The sequence below is a fragment of the Rattus norvegicus genome, chromosome 8 (assembly GCF_036323735.1).
Source record: "Rattus norvegicus strain BN/NHsdMcwi chromosome 8, GRCr8, whole genome shotgun sequence".
NCBI classification, from domain to species: Eukaryota; Metazoa; Chordata; class Mammalia; order Rodentia; family Muridae; genus Rattus; species Rattus norvegicus.
The window spans coordinates 85,395,736-85,415,033 of NC_086026.1; the positions used below are offsets into that span (position 1 = coordinate 85,395,736).

At 38.8% G+C, this 19,298-nt stretch overlaps 1 protein-coding gene across 1 annotated transcript in view; it reads left to right on the forward strand.

The window, feature by feature from the left end:
* Positions 1–1,893: 1,893 nt before the first annotated feature.
* The window catches only part of Bmp5 (bone morphogenetic protein 5), a 122,746-nt gene continuing 105,341 nt past the window's right edge, over positions 1,894–19,298 (forward strand). Inside the window, exon 1 of the mRNA NM_001108168.1 lies at positions 1,894–2,403. Coding sequence (NP_001101638.1) covers positions 1,914–2,403 — 490 coding nt within the window. The 5' untranslated portion in view covers positions 1,894–1,913. The remainder of the gene's footprint in view (positions 2,404–19,298) is intronic.

The window sequence follows — 19,298 nt, forward strand, 5'->3', positions numbered from 1 at the left end:
GTCTTGCATTCACTGATGAACTGAAGACCATGAGAAATATGACTGTTTCATTGGCTCAGAGGAAATACGTTAAAAGAAATTAAACAAGAAACGAGACATTTCTCGGCAAAGAAAAGAAAAAAAAATTAGGATTTCAGCACAGCTCTAGAATTGACTGGATAAATTTACCTTGCTATCGGAATGCTGTCCCGGACAATGAAAGCACTGTAAACGCTAAGGTTAAATGCGTGCCTGAGAGGAAAATTATAGCAGGCAGAGAAACCTTGCAGACTTCCAAATTTTAAAGGCATTAACCATTAAGGATAAACACATACTTCACTCATTTCCTTAGATTAGGTATGGCATTTTAGAAAGGTGCACATTTTCTCTATTCTACCCATCAAAGTTCAGGAATTCCACTTCCAATCTGGGTGCAGTCACGCAGGGTATTGATCTTTAGCACAACTGGTGCTTATTTGCACAACTTGAAACAAGTCAAAGTACTGAGCACACGTTGTAATGACTATCTTGTAGTAAGCAAGTCTACATTTCAGTGTAAATGGAGTAAAAGTTAAGAATGATAATACTGTATATAAGGTATTTCTATTTCAGCTGTTGATTTAATCAGAAATAAATATATATTTCTGCTTAAATCTTTTCTACAGGCAATGGGGTTGGAGCTCTCTGATTCTCATCCCTGAATTATAATAAGCTCTTTCTTTGGGGTAGGATATATTTGCTAATGATTCCTTGTCTCCCTTTTTGCTTTAAAATAGCCAGGTGCCCTTAAGAATCAATACGTTTATTCCAATTTTGAAGTTGTCTTTTCAGTTTTTAAGAGGTAAATTTTCATGGCTTTCAAAAGCTAGAAATAATCTCAAGTATGGAACTGAGTCATACCAAGTTAATTTGCTACAACCTGAGACTTAATATAAAAGTGTATTAAATGCATTCCACCAAAAAGAGCTAAAACATTTCTGTATGTCTGGGTGGCAACGTTTTCAGCCTGTTACTTGAAAACTGGCTTTTTATCCTCCCTGGAATGCATACACCCCATATATCACTGTTGTATGTTACATGCATGGCTATAAAACTGCGAAAATGGAGGCTTTTCTGGTAGCGAAAGGGTTAACTTCTTTTTGCTTTACCAGTTTCAAATTACAATGAGAAGCCTCTTCTTTCCAGCAGGGTTGTGCTTACATTTCTCTTTAGATCTCTCTTGAAGAGGGCTGGTACATTTGTGCCTGCTGGAGGTGGAATTAACTGCAAGAAGGAGGAAGAGATTGAGTGGATTTACAGGAAGGATTTCAAGTAAATTCAGGGAAACACATTTACTTGAACATTATAACCTTGGGACTTGTTTTACACTAAGACCACATCATACAAAAGATGTTCAAGTTATCACTAGGCTGCCGGACAAATATAATTCCAACACCAAGGTGCAGATCAGCCTAGATCTGTGATTCAGACCTCAGGATTTGTTTTGGAAAAAGTTCAAGCGTTGAGAAGAAGTCAGAGCAAGTGAAGAGAGCTTGGGAGCTACAGTCTATCAGAAGACCAGCTTTCGTCAGTTCAAATACCAAAGGCCTGATTATCATAAATTCACATAGGAATGCCTAGGTTATTTGATCAAATAATTTTAGCCAGCTTTCGCTACGTCAACACCGCAAAAGTTCTTAACAACTGTGGATAATTAGAAATCTGAATTTCAGCTTTCTTAGAAATAACTACTTTTGACGTGTTCTAAAATACCTAAGGCAGGAGAAGAAAATGGACTAGGGGTGCTGTGTTCAGAAATATCACTGTCATGAAGAATAGGTAAATTTGTTTTTACAGCTACTGGCGAAGTGTACCTCCAAGGAACCTGGATTATTATTTTTTTTTCCAAGTGGACAAGAAGGATTAAAAATATCGACGTTTGCCTTTGTACAAAAATGCATTGGACTGTATTTTTACTTAGGGGTATTGTGGGCTTCCTCTGGAGCAGCTGGGTTCAAGTGGGTTATGCCAAAGGAGGCTTGGGAGACAATCATGTTCACTCCAGTTTTATTTATAGAAGACTACGGAACCACGAAAGACGGGAAATACAGAGGGAAATTCTCTCTATTCTGGGTTTGCCTCACAGACCCAGGCCCTTTTCACCGGGGAAGCAAGCATCTTCTGCACCCCTCTTTATGCTGGATCTGTACAACGCCATGGCCAGCGAAGAAAACCCTGAGGAGTCAGAATATTTAGTGAGGGTATCCCTGGCTGGAGAGGCTAAAGAGACAAGAAAGGGATACCCAGCCTCTCCCAATGGGTATGCACATCGTCTGCACTTACCTCCAAGGATTCCTCTGACTACCCAGAGCCCACCTCTTGCCAGTCTACACGATACCAATTTTCTGAATGATGCTGACATGGTCATGAGTTTTGTCAACCTAGGTATGTCGTTCGTTTATTTGTTCGTCTGTGTTTTTATAAAGAGGAAGTTTTTCTAATGTTAAAGTAGCTTCCTGGTAGGTGGCCACGTTTATATATTCATTCTATAAAACGCCCCTCTGTAGCTTCTGTTTCACTTTTTACATGGATATATGATTTTTGCTTTAGGCTACAGAGTCACATATATTTAACATGGAGAGCTAAAATTAAACGGCCACAATTTGGATAGAATTTGGTCCTTTGAAAGCTTATTAAAATTTAATTTAAAGATGTGCATAAAAGGCAATCTTGTGAAAAGGGAATTTTATTAGGATAGCTATGTTTTGGGCAAAAAGGAAGAAAGAAATGGAAAAAAAAAGCAAGGAACCAGGGTTTATGTGGGAAAATAAAACTAAATTTCCAAACAATTTTTTGTTAGTGATTTAAAGAGCACATGAATAATATTTATATGCTACTTAAAAATTCTCATCTAGGGGAAAAGCCTCTAAATGAAATTAACTAAGATCAAATAAAACTTTAAAATATTAACAATCGAGGGACTTCAGTGAAGAAAATAATAATTTAGAAAAGAAGTTTCAGTCTAACCTTCCCTAAGTGTAGTGGTTAAAATGTGATCATATCTAGCTGCTGTTTGACACAGGCAAGGTAAATATAAAACTTGATTTGATGGTATTCATCTATACCAACTTCTCCTTTGAAATGACATTTTTTTTCCCTAGTTGCTAATTCCTATAAATATCAACAAAGATCATGGGGAAAGGTCTTAAAATTATATTTCATTCAGTACCTGGTGCTTCCTGGTAATTTTTAAACATTGTCCATCTCAAGTGAAAGATCACTACCCAGCATTCCCTCCCCCAAGAATACTAAATAACTTACCTCCTTAAAATGATTTTACAAGGGCTGTCTTAACTTAAAATACTTTAGTAGAAATCAAAGATGAATTGACTATCTTTAGGTGATACAGGAAAGTAACATTAAACATGATTTAGCTTTTAGACTTAGAATTAAGCCAACGAATTTAATAAACTTTAAAGAATCAAGAACCTTATAAAGTAAAACCTTGAAAAATTTTCATTGAAAATGCAATCTGGGTTGACTTCGAGATATCTTACTCTACGCCTAGCAAAAATATCCTTGTATGCTATCTTAGAGGAAATACTTTTTAAGAGGTCAGATAGCAACCAGTCTTGGTGACATGTGGTGAGGTTTGCAATGTATGTTTCTTAATGGGCTGTGCCATTTACCCTCAGCAACGCTGGGCACAGGAGAAGGGGCTTACTAAACCGCATGCTTTGTGTTCCCAGGGACAAAACCCAGCACCGAGCTTTAGAAAGCCATCGTCTCCTACACGTCAGGTGCTCTACAGGTCTTCCACACGACATTTCCTTTTGGACATATAATTAGCAGGCTTCCGTGAGAGCTTTCGAATGAAACCTCAATCTTAAATGGGTCTGATTGTTTCTTTTTAGTGTGAGGGGCATGAACATATTCCTCACTGGACCTTTTACTCTGCAGCTTTTTCAGTCAAGTACATGCATGTCAGTAGAACAGCTCTCACTCAGCATAACTGAATGAGAAGCACAGAATTCATCATATTCAGATGTAAACATTTTATGTGGACTTAGACCACGGGAGCGTCTAAAGATGAAGCAAAATCCATCGTTTCACCTTTAAACTAGTTTAGTGATTTTTTTCACTTGAGAGAGACAAATGTAAATGATCAGACCAACTTATAAGTTTATGCCATCTAAAATGTGACAAATGTAGTTTTAGAGAATTTATTACTAAGAAATAATAGCTCAGACATTGATCTGTCTTAATAATATTTTTCATTAAACTGAATCTCTTGCTCATTTGTAACAGGTACTGCTATTTAAAAATGTTATCAGTTTCTTGAAGTTGTATGCCACTATTTTTACAAATATAGATAAAATAAGAAAACAAACAGAAAAGAATTTATTCAATGATTTCTAGAACCCTGTTGTACCATTAATATTCTTTCTTTTAAATTACTGACATTTTTCTTGTGCTAGTATAATGACACAGCTGTTTTCAAGCTCACTTTCATCAATATAGAATTATTTATTTTATTCTGTGAAATATTAGATTTAAATTTCAGAAACTTTTCTTATTTTGATCCTGCTCAAATACGTAGTTTGGTGTTTTCATCAATAGCAAATCATATATTTTTTCCCTTATTAGTAATCCCTAACTAAACGTCTCATAAGACACGACTAGAAAATGAATTCTGATCCTGGACTAGTTTCTTGTAGTTGTGTTGAAGTAAAACTGAGCTTCAATTTTGTTACTCTTAGAACATGCCTACTCATATAACCAAATGTTGCAGCCAATCACTACTTAGTCTAAAGCTCACTTCTGTGTTTCTTCCATGCATAGGACAAATCAAAGCACACTTGGAAAGACAAGTGCGTAGTATCGTTATAAACCAAACAAAAAATCCTCGCTTTAAACATAACGTTAACCAGCATATATCACCTGCAACTGTGTCTCACACTGTTATGCAGCTCAAGAACAATTTATTTTTTTTTTTAGTATCTCAAAAGAAAAAAAAATGTCAAGGAGACCAAGTCCCAATGAGTGCAGTGAGTAGTAGCAGGGGGTGTGTTTGGAGGAAGTCACCTGGGTGTGTAAGTATGTGGACAGCATCTGTGACATGTCTCATAACTAATTTAACTTAATCCAGATTCAGAATCATATCCAACACAATACTTAGTTTTAAATTGACTTGTGAGTTTGTGTCGTGTTCAAAAGTGAAAAAAAAAGATTATGATTTAGGAAAAGAAAAATGAAATGTAAGTAACAGGACTTGGGCTGTGCAAGGATTTACATCTAAGCCAAACTCCTTGTTTTTACCTTTAAGTCATTTCAGCCCTTCATTCACTTTAAAGAAACAAATCTAGATGGTTTGATCACATTTTGTTCTTGGTATAGCAAGTGACTTACAAGCTAATCCCCTACTTTCAGACTGTTGACTGTCAGTCAAGTTTCTGTTGAATTTGTGGAACAAAATATTATCTTTCTGGTTTTTATTTATTTATTTTTATTTTTTTGCTTTTTATATCTCTTTTTCCAAAATGGTTACTTGGTTTATGTATGAAGTAGTTAACACAAATGAACAATTAGATCGTGTACCTCTAATATTTTAGTACAATTCCATAAAGATGTGCCTGTGGAATATTTAAAAATTAGAAAACAACTAAAATTTTATTTAATTATTTAATGATGCCGAATGGTACAACACTAAATATTTTAGGACAAATCCTAAAAATGGGAAACTTGTGTTATTTATTGCTCATGTATAAGCAATTTTATGAGAGTAAAAACTGGCATTTGTGTTTATTAGCTGGTTTTTGGCTTGTTGATGCATTGACTTCAATTCCTCTTTAGATATATTCCAAGAACATATATTAGCATGTTAGTATAAAGCATAGATGTAACTTAAGACTTTCAAACTTCACAATGTGTTTAGCATGTTAGATATGAAAGGAAAAGTGCAGGGAGCAATAGCTTAAGGCTCCCTCAGTAAATCAAGAAACTGTCCTGATACTGAAAGGATATAATGTCTACGTACCTATTTACGTTATTTCTGCTTTTGGCTGAGTCAAGTGCTCAGTGGAAGGGAACTGACACATAAATAGATATAAAGCTGGTGCCTAAGGCATGGAGTCTCCGTGACAGAGTCATTAACAGGTGTAATATAAACACATCAATAAACGCACACAAGGTTTTAATGTAAATGATGGGTTGGGAGAAAAGATGGTCGGAGACCGCTGTAGCACCTATCCATGGATGATGTCTGAAGCAAGAGATATTCATATTGGGCCAGACAACAATCATTCTTTAAACTTTTTTTCCTGTTTGAAGGAAAAAAAATGATTGCTCAGGACAAAACCATTTCCCTGCTCATCAATGGCCATTCTCGTTTATAGTCAAGACAGCTAGATTATGGTTCTTAAAGCTACTTCATTGCCAAACGACTGGTGCAGCTGCGGGAAGGAGATGACTATAAACATAGTTTAATAAAAAAAAATGGTATCTTAGTGGTCACTTACCAAATAGTTTCAAAAGGCTAATGACAAGTCACTGTGGGTGTAGGGAGGAATGAGGGTATAGATAGAAGGGGTTGGAAAGGCTCCAAGCACGCCTCTAGTTCCTTACTCTCTCACCGTCTATAATTACACACCCTTCCTTCTCCCCCTCTCCCCACTCCAACACTTAATTCTCCCCTTTTTAGTTTTGTAGTTTCTGGAGCCCCGAGGCTCTCTTGGCATGCAGTCTTTACCGCTCCCACCCTTCCTGTGATTTGCCTTTGGTCCTACTTTCTTTATAAGTAAAGGCTTAGATTAGTTGAAAATCAATTAGTTCCAGTTTGAGAGTCTAGGTACGGGCCTCCTGTTTTCTTGGTAGTTGAGAAGGAAAAGGTAATGATGTGTTGGTCAGAGCCTCCACCCACAGGGAGGAGAGCACCCCAGGGCGTTAGAATCCTCAGACTTCTGCTGTCCCACACCCCACACCTCCCCGCCTCCTTTTCTACTCTATTTGAGGCTCCCTTTGACAAAACTTAATTGGTGTTTTTGACTTTACTATTCTTAAAGATAATTAAAATTTTAAAGGAAAAGGATGAAAATGAAGCAAAAGGTTGGAGAGACAACAGCACTGAATAAAACTAATTCGGCATTCACTTCCCACACAACTTTCCTTTATATTATCCTTATTTAAGACTAACGCCGCCAATATTGAGAAATGATTTCCTTTATTAAATTCTCAAGAGGTGACAATGCGCTAGATTAAGGCGCCGTAGACAAGGCTGACAAATAAAGTACTTTTTAAAAAGTACCAAGGAGGACAGCAAGTGAGCAGTTATTCAAAGCTGGTCTTTGAGGTACACAGGTGGAAAATGTTCAGGGAAAAACTCCCGTCTACCTCACGCTGGCACAGGAGCCGTTTAGCATCCCAACCACATTAGCTCTAGCAAAAAGGCCTTTCATCCTTCTGCATTAAAATACTGACTTGGGGAAAAGAAAAGTATATGTCTCAGTATATGTGCATAAGGAACACACAGATCAGCCACTATGTGCAGTCGTAAATAATGTAGTAGCTTGGCCTAAAAAAAAAAAAATAAAAACCCACTGGTCAAAGGGAGAGGCTTCCCTAACAGACAGGGCTGAGATCACGGAGCCACTCACAGGACTGAAGGGAAACAATGAATCCCTTGTTCTAAGTAGTATTTATGAGGGCTTCTTTGCACCTTCAGTTCATATTTTACGAGCTGGGCTGTGGGGTTTCCCCCTTTGCTCATCTCTTAAAATAATACCCGTGACTAAGATATCCTTTAAGCACACCAGCTAGCCTTGTCAGCCAGCTCATTCATTTGGAGGGGGAAGGGGCTTGTTTTCATTTCGTTCTGACACGGGGGAAGTTTAAGGTTCAGCTCATGACGTTTGACAGTAAGATAAAAATAACGATGGGTATATTTATCTACCCACCCCCAGAAATGTTTAAATAATCCACACACACAAGGAGTCATCTTTGTAATTTGTATGAGGGTTGTTCAGACAGTGGTGGATGGATTAAAAAAAAGGAAGAAAGAAAAAAAAATATGTTGACGTTAAAAAGTGTTTAAAGTGTTAGGAAAAGATATCTGTTGATTAATAAGGGTAATGTTTAGTACTTTTGGAAGAATGACACGATATCCCAGGGGGTTGCATTATTCTCAGCTCAGCAGACACATTGCTAAATCAATTTTCTGTGATAGTTAGATGAAAAAGTCGTGGGATTTACAACAGGTATCATAGCAGTTAAAGTAAGAACCTGCAATTCTGTAATTTCTAAGTCTGTGCTGTCGATGTCTTCAGAATATGTCCTTTCTTCTTTCTTTTTCTTCTTCTTCTTCTTCTTTTTTTTTTTTCGGAGCTGGGGACAGAACCCAGGGCCTTGCGCTTGCTAGGCAAGTGCTCTACCACTGAGCTAAATCCCCAACCCTTCTTCTTTCTTTTTATAAGCAGTGGGGTATTAAAGTCCCCCCACCCCCATTTCAGAATGGCCGTCCATGGCAGGTTGCTGTTGTTAAGGTTCATTTGTGAATTCAAGCGCAGAGTTGTCTTTTCTATGACTCCATCACGGAGGTACATGGCACGGAGGAAGTTAGGCTGCCTCATCTGGAAGCCAGTGTTTAAACTGGCAGGCAGTGGAGCCTTGCACAAAGTTGCTTGAGTTCTCTGTGGCTCTGTTCCTGTTACAGGCTGTCAAAGAATGAAATGAATTACTGTGTATATAGCTTCAAGTACAGTGTTTAAAAGACATTAAGGCATGGAAAAGCATCTGGGATTGTTATTTGGGCTGCGTTTGTGTTCAGCATTTATAGCATATTTATAAAAGTGGCTACAATATCTGTGAATCCCAGTGTGGGATAAAACTGCGAGCCCTTTGCAGGGGTGATGACCTCCCCCTCCTCACTCCTTCCCACCCACAGTAGTTGGGAGAGATGGCCCAGAGGTCTTGAGGTCAGGATAACTAGCCCTGCCCTTACTAGCTGTAGCACTTGGGAGAGTGGGCCCTATACCTCACCTGGGCTACACAGCAGAGCTGGTCCTGATGGCGAAGGCACAGGTGAGATGGCTCTGACGAGAGGAGTGCAGGAGAGCGGGTCTAGCCCCTTGCCAGAGTCAGCACTTGGGAGTATGGGCCCTGCCTTGACAACAGCACAGTGGAGGTGGATCTGGAGGCTTGGGTGCAGGTGATCAGGCCCGGAGGGCATGGGAGCATGACCCTGCCTCTCGCCAGCGGCAGCATTGGGTAGCTTAGCTGTTGCAGTGCTAAGAGAGCTTGCCTTGGTGGGGCAGATGAGGGAGAGCTGGTGTCCTGACCAGCTCAGCTCCGTCACAAGCCCAGATCCAGGGCTTTGATTCGGCCCACTCCAAAAATCTACATCACATGTGAACTCTTGGGGCATGTGAAAGGGCTAGGCTTGCGGATCCGAAGCTGCAGGCTCTCCATGACCCAGGACAACAACAGGAAAACCAGGAGTCCCAGTGAGGATCCAGGATTGATGGTGTCACAGAAGCCAGAGATCTCAAACCGGACCAGGGACTCATAGCAATGAATATTTTTGCAAGTGATGATGTGTCGACAGAGGGATATACTGTGGGACACTCTGTGACACATTACAGCTTCCACCATGAGATGCTTTCTATGCTCTGTTAAGTTTGCTTGTTTGTTTATTTATTTTTGTCTTTTGTTTTCTTTTCGTGGGGAGGTTGCAAGGGTAGAGGGCAGACATGAGGGGAGGAGGAGATGAGTGGGATTATGGTGCATGATGTGAAATTCACGAAGAATCAGTAAAAGGTTAAAAACAAGACAAAGCAAAACCAATCAACCATCCAAACAAAACCTGGGAGTCTTTGACTAAAAATGTCTAGCAATTCAAAGAAGGTACCAGAGGAAGGAATATGAGACTAAAAGACAAAGCCCCACTAGGCTTGGTGAGGGGTCTATCTTATCTACACCACGTACACTGGCCTGAATATGGCATTTACCGGTGTTTGAAGTAAGAACCACACCCTATCTATCCCTGTCTTACCCCAATGTTTGTCCAGAATCCCAGAAGGAAAGAGGAAACATTTGTAAGCTGAATCATTTTTGAGGAACATTTGATTAATATTTATATTGTTGTAGTCAGATTGCCTCAACAGAATGTAGGCGATAGTTCAGTAGCCCAGCATAGCTGAGGGCTTCTCATTACCCTTAGGCACATGATAAAAATTGTTACCAGAATGTCTCAGGACAGATATATAGGAAATGGACCTTGAGCAGAACTGTAGCCATGGAAACAAGATGACACCTAGCCAACCCTCTCCTCTGGACACAAACAAATGAACAAAGAATTGGATGCTTGGTCCTTCAGCTTCTCGAAATTCTTTACTTTTAGTATAAGTTACTCACACACATGTTGAATTTTTTTATTAACATAAAATTTAAAGGGAGGATCATATTTTCTCTTGAGAGAGAGTTATTCCAAGAGTTGAAAACAAAGTGGCGAAAGCAACCATCTCATGCTGGGGGGGTGGGAAATAAGGTCTGTAAATTGTATATAGGCTGCTGATTTCAGCATTAAAGAATAAACTGAGTTCTTACAAAGGATGAAGCACACACGGAAAATCCCCAAAAACTGCTAAAGAAGGAGAAATGGCAATATTAGAAAGAGCCTTTGATACTCAGATTGAGTATGGAGCACACAGGAGAACCAGCAGTCAGGGAGGCAAAAGAATGGAGAACATCACGTTTTCCTTCCAAAGGTTTACCTTAAGCCGTTATTTTAAAATGATTCATGTCTGTACATTAGTGCTTGGATTCTGAGTGCAATCATATAATATTCTCACATGCAACATTCACATTCCACAATTAATGTTGCAAGAAAACATAATGTTATGCTAAGGTAAATTGGGATTATTGTCTTTCTGGCTGGCTACCTCTGCTCTCTCCAGGTAGAATTCTTCTGAGTCACAGAAGCAGAATTTAGTAGAACAGCAGACATTTCAGCCATTCGCATCTCATAAATAACCAACCCCTGAGGTTTGAAGCCCAAACCACCTTCCTCTCCTTTAATCATGAAGAAACACACTCTAGAATGCTCACTCCCCGTGTAGGTTAGGTTAGACTTCAAATTTATTAGGTATTATTATTTTACCCCTTAAACTTTTATATTTTGTTTCTTAAAAACGATACATTTACTTTTACTGTATTACTATTTTACCTCTTAAACTTTTTATATTTTGTTTCTTAAAAACGATACATTTACTTTTACTGTATTTTATGTATTTTGCCTGCATGTCTGTGTACTATGTGTGTGCACGGTGCCCCAGGAAACCATTAGAGTCAGAAACTTTGCAACTGGAGTTCCAGATGATTCTTAGCTGCCATGTGGGTGCTGGGAACTAAGCCTGGGACTTATGCAGGAGCAACAAATGCTTTTAAAGGCGGAGGCATTCACCCATCACAACATTTTATATTTTCCTTTCATTTCGAAGCACACAGCAAACGACAGCTCAATTTGAACTTTAATGCAAGTAATTATGTTAATAAACGACACAAGTGAACAGAATGGGAAAAGCAACCGCCCCATCACGTGGGTCAGAACTCCTTAGTGCACTCTTTGAGCTGAGGGAGGAGGGACTATTTCGTTCCCCTTTCCTTGCCAATACTGTTTAAGTGTGATGACTGCAGAGGCTGTAGTAGACAGTTTTGTGTCTGAAAGCTGCATATCTTTGAGCGCACCACTTCACTTTATTGCAACTGTTTTACTTTAACCGTTTAAAGTAAAGATCGTAGGAGAGAATTTGTCAGGAAAGAAGTTGTCAGTTGGACTTATTAAGGTACTGCTGCAGGCCTGTGAACCTACACGAGGTAGTCAATGGGTATTCTCTACTGTTACTCCTACAAGAACAGATGCTAAGGCGTCTAAGGTTCACAGAGAGAGATTCACAGTCCTCCAGGCTTTGGCGAGTAGATGCATCGGATACAAGTAAAACGGAGCCTGGAGTCTCACGGACTGCCTTCATGTTGAAGTGTTAGGGCTTGATGCGCAGTGTGAACACCTGCTCCTGTGTTTGAGCTCGTGCTCCCCAGCAGCTGGTACTGTTCCAGGGGTGTGGAGAGTTCAGATACGGGGACTGACTGGAGGAAGAGTCCTGATGAGGGTGGACACCAATGATTATCCCAATCCTTTGTCAACAAAGACTCTCAGCTTCCTGATGGGAGCTACAAAAGAAGTTGCCACCCACTCTGCAACCAGGAAGCCATTTGCTCTCAAGCTGTCCTTACCCATGAGGGAACAACGGGTCTCTCAAGTCATCAATTGAGCTAAGCCTCTTTTCATACACTGTTTGTGCTACATGCTTGGGTACAAACTTAACTAACCAGTAGGATTCCTGTGCTCCGTAAGCATGGCGGATGAAGTCAGCCTCGAAACTCCTTCAGGAGACCTACGGTGCACTCCCCTTTGAGGCCCATAGGCGTGGATTCTGTGTTAAGCTTCTGATAGGTGCTTTTCACATCACCCTCGTCAGATTCCAGGGACTGTTGTATGATTTTAGCTTTAGCACAGAGATTATGAAGTAGGAGAGAGAAAACAAACCAAAGCTATACAATTAAATGATACTTGATTGAAAGAAAATGGACATTCTCCAAATGGTTCTTTGAAGAAGGGGAAACATAGGCAGTTTTTAATATATGCTTTCCTAAGTCAAATTGTTTTCGATCTTGAGACTTTTTTTTAATGACAGTCTTATGATGAAATTTTGGGCAAACAAACTCTTGACTTTGAAGAAGGAAAGCCCTTGTGCTCAATAATCATGAAGCCCTGAAGGCTTTTATTTTGCCTAATTTCGATTAAGTTTGACTTTCTATTTTCTCATTCAGAACGATTCTCAGTGTCCATTGTATCCTTAATGCAATTTTGTTCTGTTTAGAATTCAGTCTTAAATTTTGTGACTTTGTTAAATTATATGCTTGGAGTAGCCCCACCCCCAGGCCCCCATCTCCAGATAACAGCTAAGTCTTAGGTATTTTAAGTTACAATAACTATCACACTATTTCAAACAGGCTGAGAATTTACAAGTTTGATTCTAAATCACCCAAAAGGCTATCCATGCAGTATATATAACTTAGATCATGGTCAGTTTATCTTGATTCTTGATATTTTATAGTACATTCAGTGGGAAAACATAGATTTGATAAAAATCCTAAAATTAAAATAACCATTTCTAGCTATTAATACATCTCTTAAAATAAAGAATAAGACTATTTATTCAACTTACCAGTAACATTTTCTCTTCCACATTAAATGTTTAAATAAATCCACCATTAAGTAAAACTAAACATGCTAGCAAACCTGTAAAAGAGTGTTTTGTTATTTAAATATCTAGCTTGAATTAATCTCTCATGCATAAAGAAAATACCTTTCAAACCTCAGCCCTTTCTATACACTTGGGTTACCTTGAACGAAACCCAAAGAAGCCTTTTGGTGCAAAGAACAGGAAGCAGTAGAGGCACCGTGCTGCAGCAGAGTTTCTGGCTGTATCACAAAGCTGTGCAGCTAGAGGAGTACACTACTCTGGAGGTTTGGGCCATGCTAAAGCAGGTTTTCATTTCATAGTGGATGGTAACTATACATTCCAGAAAGGCAGAGTTCAAATACTTACTCAAAAGAACATTGGGCTTTTCAAAATTTAGATGTCTGATCTGTTTATATCTTGACCTTTGGTTCTATGTCCTTTGTTTAGTTGTATTTGATTAAACGTTTTAACCCACTTTCTATTGTTAGCTAATTATGATCAATGTTGATTTTGTTGCTTTTATACCATGAACGTGATACAGTTTCAGTTTATAATGAGTCAATGGAAATACATTTCAGAACTTGTAAAACAAAAGAGAGTTCCAAGAATTGGTATGAGGACCTCTTCCTTGTACTCTCTTGAATCTGCTCAAGCTACTGGACATTGAACAGTAATTACTAGTTAATAGTTGAAAAAAAGCTGACTAGTATTCTATGACTGTCTTACTCTTTACTAATGGTTGACTGTTATTGTGGAACAAAATAGCAGCAAATTGTAGATTTAAATGTTTTTATTATTTCACTATTTGTGTGCACACACATGTATGTGTGCGTGTTTGTGTGCATGTATTTTCCTTTTCCCCAAGTGAGACCTGGGAACCAAACTTAGGTATCACAATTAGTAGCAAGGGGCCTTTGTACACTAAGCTACACCATGCCTTAAATTATAGGGCATCACCCTGGTTGTTGGTGTTGACATAATAACTGACAATACAAAATACTGGACTATCAAAGTGAAATGACAGGCGTTTCTGCTCTATCAGACTATATCCAGTGTCTTAAATACATAGCAAGCGTTCTTTGCTTTGAACTACATGACTGACAGTGAGAATCTGAGGTGTTAAGTCACTTGTTGCCAATCATACTTCTAATAGGACATGCTAGACAGAGAGCTCCTACTGTTCCCTGCTGTGTTGCCCTGCCTTTACTAATGCTATTGGAATGGCTGTTGTAGGAATATTGCTTAACCTCTGTGACATTCCATGTGTTTTCCAACAGTATTGTTAATTGGATATGGAATTTTCAACACATCAATAGTGCACATAAAATATTAAACTACAATATAAAATGTTTTAGAAATAAGTCTTTAATTACGAATTTACTGGTCTTCTTGAAGTCTAACTCTTACAGAAGTTGAATAAGTGATGATGTGACTATAGTCTCATGAAGGAAGCAGCCAGTCATGAGGGAGAAGAAAGTGCGCTACAGCCACTGAGGGCAACCACCTTTGTGCCATGCTCTACAACTTGCCAGTTACAAATGATCGATCTACAGTGTTGATTCTGACATTTAAGAGACAAACCTGGCATGGACAAGGAGTAACATTTGGCAAAACAGGAAAGAGCTAGGATGTCAGAGTTGTGAGCAGTAAATCGGCCTTGAAGGGCTGGCTGGAGATTGTGAGGACGGAATAAATCAGTTGGAAGCTGGAAGGGTCCCACTGTGCTGGCTGGTACAGAAGGCCACACAGGAAGAGCTGGTCTGTGGCTAAAGATCCCTGTGGCGTTTCAGTTTCCCTGATCCAGACTGATGGGTGAGTCTCGGGGGAAACCTGCTAGAGTGGAAGCTGAGGGATGTAAGACAGTGGTTGTCTATAAATTAGGAAATTACTGTTTTGGGTAGAAGCAGACAGGCTTGCTCTCATGCACTAGTTGTGCATTGTGTTCTACATAACACTGTCAACTCCACACTTGGTACATCTCTCTTGATTTGTCGTAGTTATAGAGTGGATGCTACTAATATGCAAAGTGGGTTAACTTAGCTTGTTTCTTATCTCTGTACTATACAAATACTAACTTCATTGTCTTTTCCTATCCCTCACATATCTTGTTAACTAAAGGCTGAGATTTAGGGTAATATTTATTTCCTAAAGAAAATATTTCAGAAATAAAAATATTATCCAAAAAAACCAAAGTGCTGACATACTTAAAGAGAATTCACCCATTTGTCTGTAATTCTAATTAGCAAAATGTGAGATGTATTAGTTAATTTTTTAAAATTTTTAAAAATTTTTTCTTTTTTTTCTTTTATTTACCCTAACCCTAACCCTAACCCTAACCCTAACCCTAACCCTAACCCTTGTATTAGTTAACTTATCAACATTTAAAAAAATTATCACCTTTTAACTAAATGTCTGGGAACTAGATGAATAATCTCTGCTTTTAAAAGTATGTCAGGAGAATCTTGGAGGCGGACCTGTGGTCACTTTACTAACTGGTATAATTCCTAGTTATGTTCTAAACATTGTCCTTGTACCATCAGTGTAGTTCCCATCCCTCGTCAAGGAAACTTTTCTTTGAACTTTTTGAAATAACTAAATACAATAAAATAAGATAAAGCAAAACCCAAGACATCAAACTAGGACAAAACGAACAGAGAGAAAAGAGCCCAAGAGACCCGCTTACTCATGTGCTCAGGGATTCAATAAAAACAGTGAACTGGAAGACACAATATATACACAAAGGACCCATTAGGGTAAAGAAGAGAAGAAAAATATAACTAAAATAAAAATAGAAACAGAAGGTAATAAGATAACATTTAAAAAAGGGAAAAGCCATGGCATGGCATTATGAGACAAGGACCCTCCATACATGCTGTTGAGTGAGTTTCTGTTGGTCATGTTGCTGGGCACACGGCCTACCTTTAAGAAGAGTTTGTTTCCTCGTTGGGACTCCCTTGGAGGAAACTAAATTTTCCTCTGCAACTGGTTATCAATTAGAGACAGCTTCTGGGTTAGGGATGGGGGCATGCGTCTACTTCTCCTTTCAGCTCTAAGACCACACCTGGTGCAGACCTATGCAGGCCCTGTGCATGCTGCCTCAGTTTCTCTGAGTTCATATGTGCATGGATCATGTTGACATAGAGGACGGTATCCTCCATCCTCTCTGGAGGTTTTTTTACTCTTCCCGCTTCCTCTTCTGTAGGGATCTCTGAGCTCTAAGGGGAGAGACTTGATGGAGGCATCCTATTCAGGGCTGAGTGTTCCAAGGTCTTTCGCTCTCCATGATGTTTGGCATGAATCTTTGTATTTGTTCTCACCTGCTGCAGGAGGAAGCTTCTGTGATGATGGCCGAGCAAGGAACTGATACATGAGTATCGCAGAATGGCATTAGGAGTCATTTTACTTCTATGTTATTTTATTTATTTTTTAGAAGAGTAGTATTTGTTCCTAGGTCCATGGACTGTGTAGTCCATTTCTTGGTCACCCAGGCCATGTTGGGTATGGATTTGATCTCACAGAGTTAGAAATGGGCCTTTATGTCAAATCAGACTTAAAGGTTGTACCACCACTGTACTTTTCTATCTTGAAAGCAAACACCATTGTAGATCAAAGGCTTTGTGTTTGGCTTCGTGTTCATTTTTCCTTTGGTTGCATTTAGAGTACCTTCCTGTACCCAAGATGGTAGCATACAGAGGTGAAGGTTCTATGTAGGCACCAGGTCAACTTCTCCATGTTCAATGAGTTGCGTAGGTGTTGTCTTCAGCAATGGGGTCTTGCTGTCTGTCTGTGAAGAGCAGCCTATATTACTGGAAACAGCTCGGGTTGTTTAGGGGTTCCCTTTGGCCAGCAACTCAATCAGATATAACCCAGTCCCAGTACTGGAAGCTTCATTTGGTGACAAGAAATGTTCAGTTTGGCCTCTGTCTCCCCCATCATTTGGTGACTTCATTTAGATGTCTTTATTTATGTATATTTTAGGAAACGTCTACTGCATTAAGTCTTCATACAAACCCTCAAATGGCCCTTAGCTTTATCTGTCTCTTCCTGAATTCCCTCCTTGCTTCCCCTCTTCCCTTCCCCTCTCTACTTGATCCTCCCATTCCAATCCTCCCTCCCAAATCTATCCAAAACTACCCACTCTCTTTCCCTTTCTTAGAGAGATCTGTCTTCTCTGCTCCCAGACCCATATTCTATACCTAACCTCTCTAGTTCTATGTACTGTAGCTTGATTGTCATGAACTTATCAGCTAATATCTACATGTAAGTGGATACATAACATGTTTGTCTTTCTGGGTTGCCTCACTCAGGATGATTTTTTTCTAGTTCCATCCATTATCTGTGAATTTAATTTTTTTTAAATGGCCGGGTAACACTGCATTGTGTAAATAATACACTTTCTCTATCCATTGTGCTGCAGAGGGACCTCTAGGTTGCTCTCAGTTTCTACCTTACAATTATAGAAGCAATGGACACGGCTGAGCAGTGTCTCTGTGGCAGATGAGGTATCCTTTGGGTGTGTGGCCAAGAATGGTGTAGCTAGATCTTGGATAGAGCCATTCTAATCGCCCTGAGGAAACATCACATTGATTTCCATGCTGGCTGTTTTCACTCTCACCAGCAATGGATGAGTATTCCCTTATTATGTGTCCTCCTCCTCACCATATGAGCTGTCTGTCATTTGTTTTGCTGGTCTTTGCCATTCTGATGGTGAGATGAAAAGGATTTTTGATTTGCATTTTTCTAATGACTCAGGGTATTGAGCATTTAAGTGTTTCTCAGCCATTTGAGTTTCCTCTTTTGAGAAGTGTCTGTTTATATCTGTACCCCATTATTAATTGGGCTATTTGTTTTCTTAGTATCTAGTTTCTTGAGTTCTTTCTATAGTTTGGATACTAGCCCTTTATCAGATGTGTAGTTGATAAAATCTTCTCCCATTCTGTAGGTTGCCTGAGTGACGGTACCCTTGGGTATGCAACAGATTTTCAGTTTCATGAGGTCTCATTTATTAATTGTTGATCTTAGTGCCTTGCTAAGGGTGTTTTGTTCAGGAAGTTGTCCTGTGTCAGTGAGTTCAAAGCTATTTCTCATTTTCTCTCCTATCAGTTTTATGTTGAGGTCTTTGATCCACTTGGTCTTGACTTTTCTGTAGGGTTAAAAGTACGGGTCTATTTGCATTTTCATTCATGAAGTCATCCAGTTTGACTTAAATTATTTGTTGGGCTATTTTTATAGCTTCCTTATTAAAAATAGGTGTTTATATAGGATTTATGTCTAGATTTTCAATTTGGTTAATATATGCTTTTGTGCCACTGTCATGCCATCATTATTACTATATTTCTGTAGTATAACTTGAAATTGGGAATGACGATACCTTCAACCGTTCTTTTAGTGAGAATTGCTTGAGCTCTCCTAAATTTTTAGTTTCCAGATGAAGCTGAAAATTGTCCTTTCATGGCCTGTGAAAAATTGTGCTGGACTTTTGATGGAGATTTCACTGAATATGTAGATTAATTTTGGTAGGATGGCCACTTTTGCTATGTTATAGCTGCTGGGAACCAAACTCAGGACCAAGCATGCACTTTTAACAGTGGTGCCATCTCTCCAGTTCTTGTTTTTTTTCTTCTTTAAATTGTTTCTAGAAACTTTCAAATTTTCACATTTGAAAATATTCCACTAAAATAACTTCACTAGAAAATTTATCAGAATTTTATTATATTTGATTATAATTTCATAATTATTTGGAATTTTGTGGCTTATTTATATTACTGGTTGATTTGGTATAAATGACTAGCATAATGCTTATTACAAAAAGGTGTAACTGAACTTAAAACTTTCACTATCCATTGTGTCATTGTGCTGTGTTGTGAGTGAGTTTCCACATTGTGTCATAGTGCTGTATTGTGAGCTTTTACAGAATCCAATGTTCATTAGAAGAAAAAATGATAAAAATGTGCCAACTGGCAATTTTTGAACTTGTAACAACATATTTGTTTATACTGGAAGGGATGTTTTATCACTGACATTGTCCAGAGTTATTGAGGC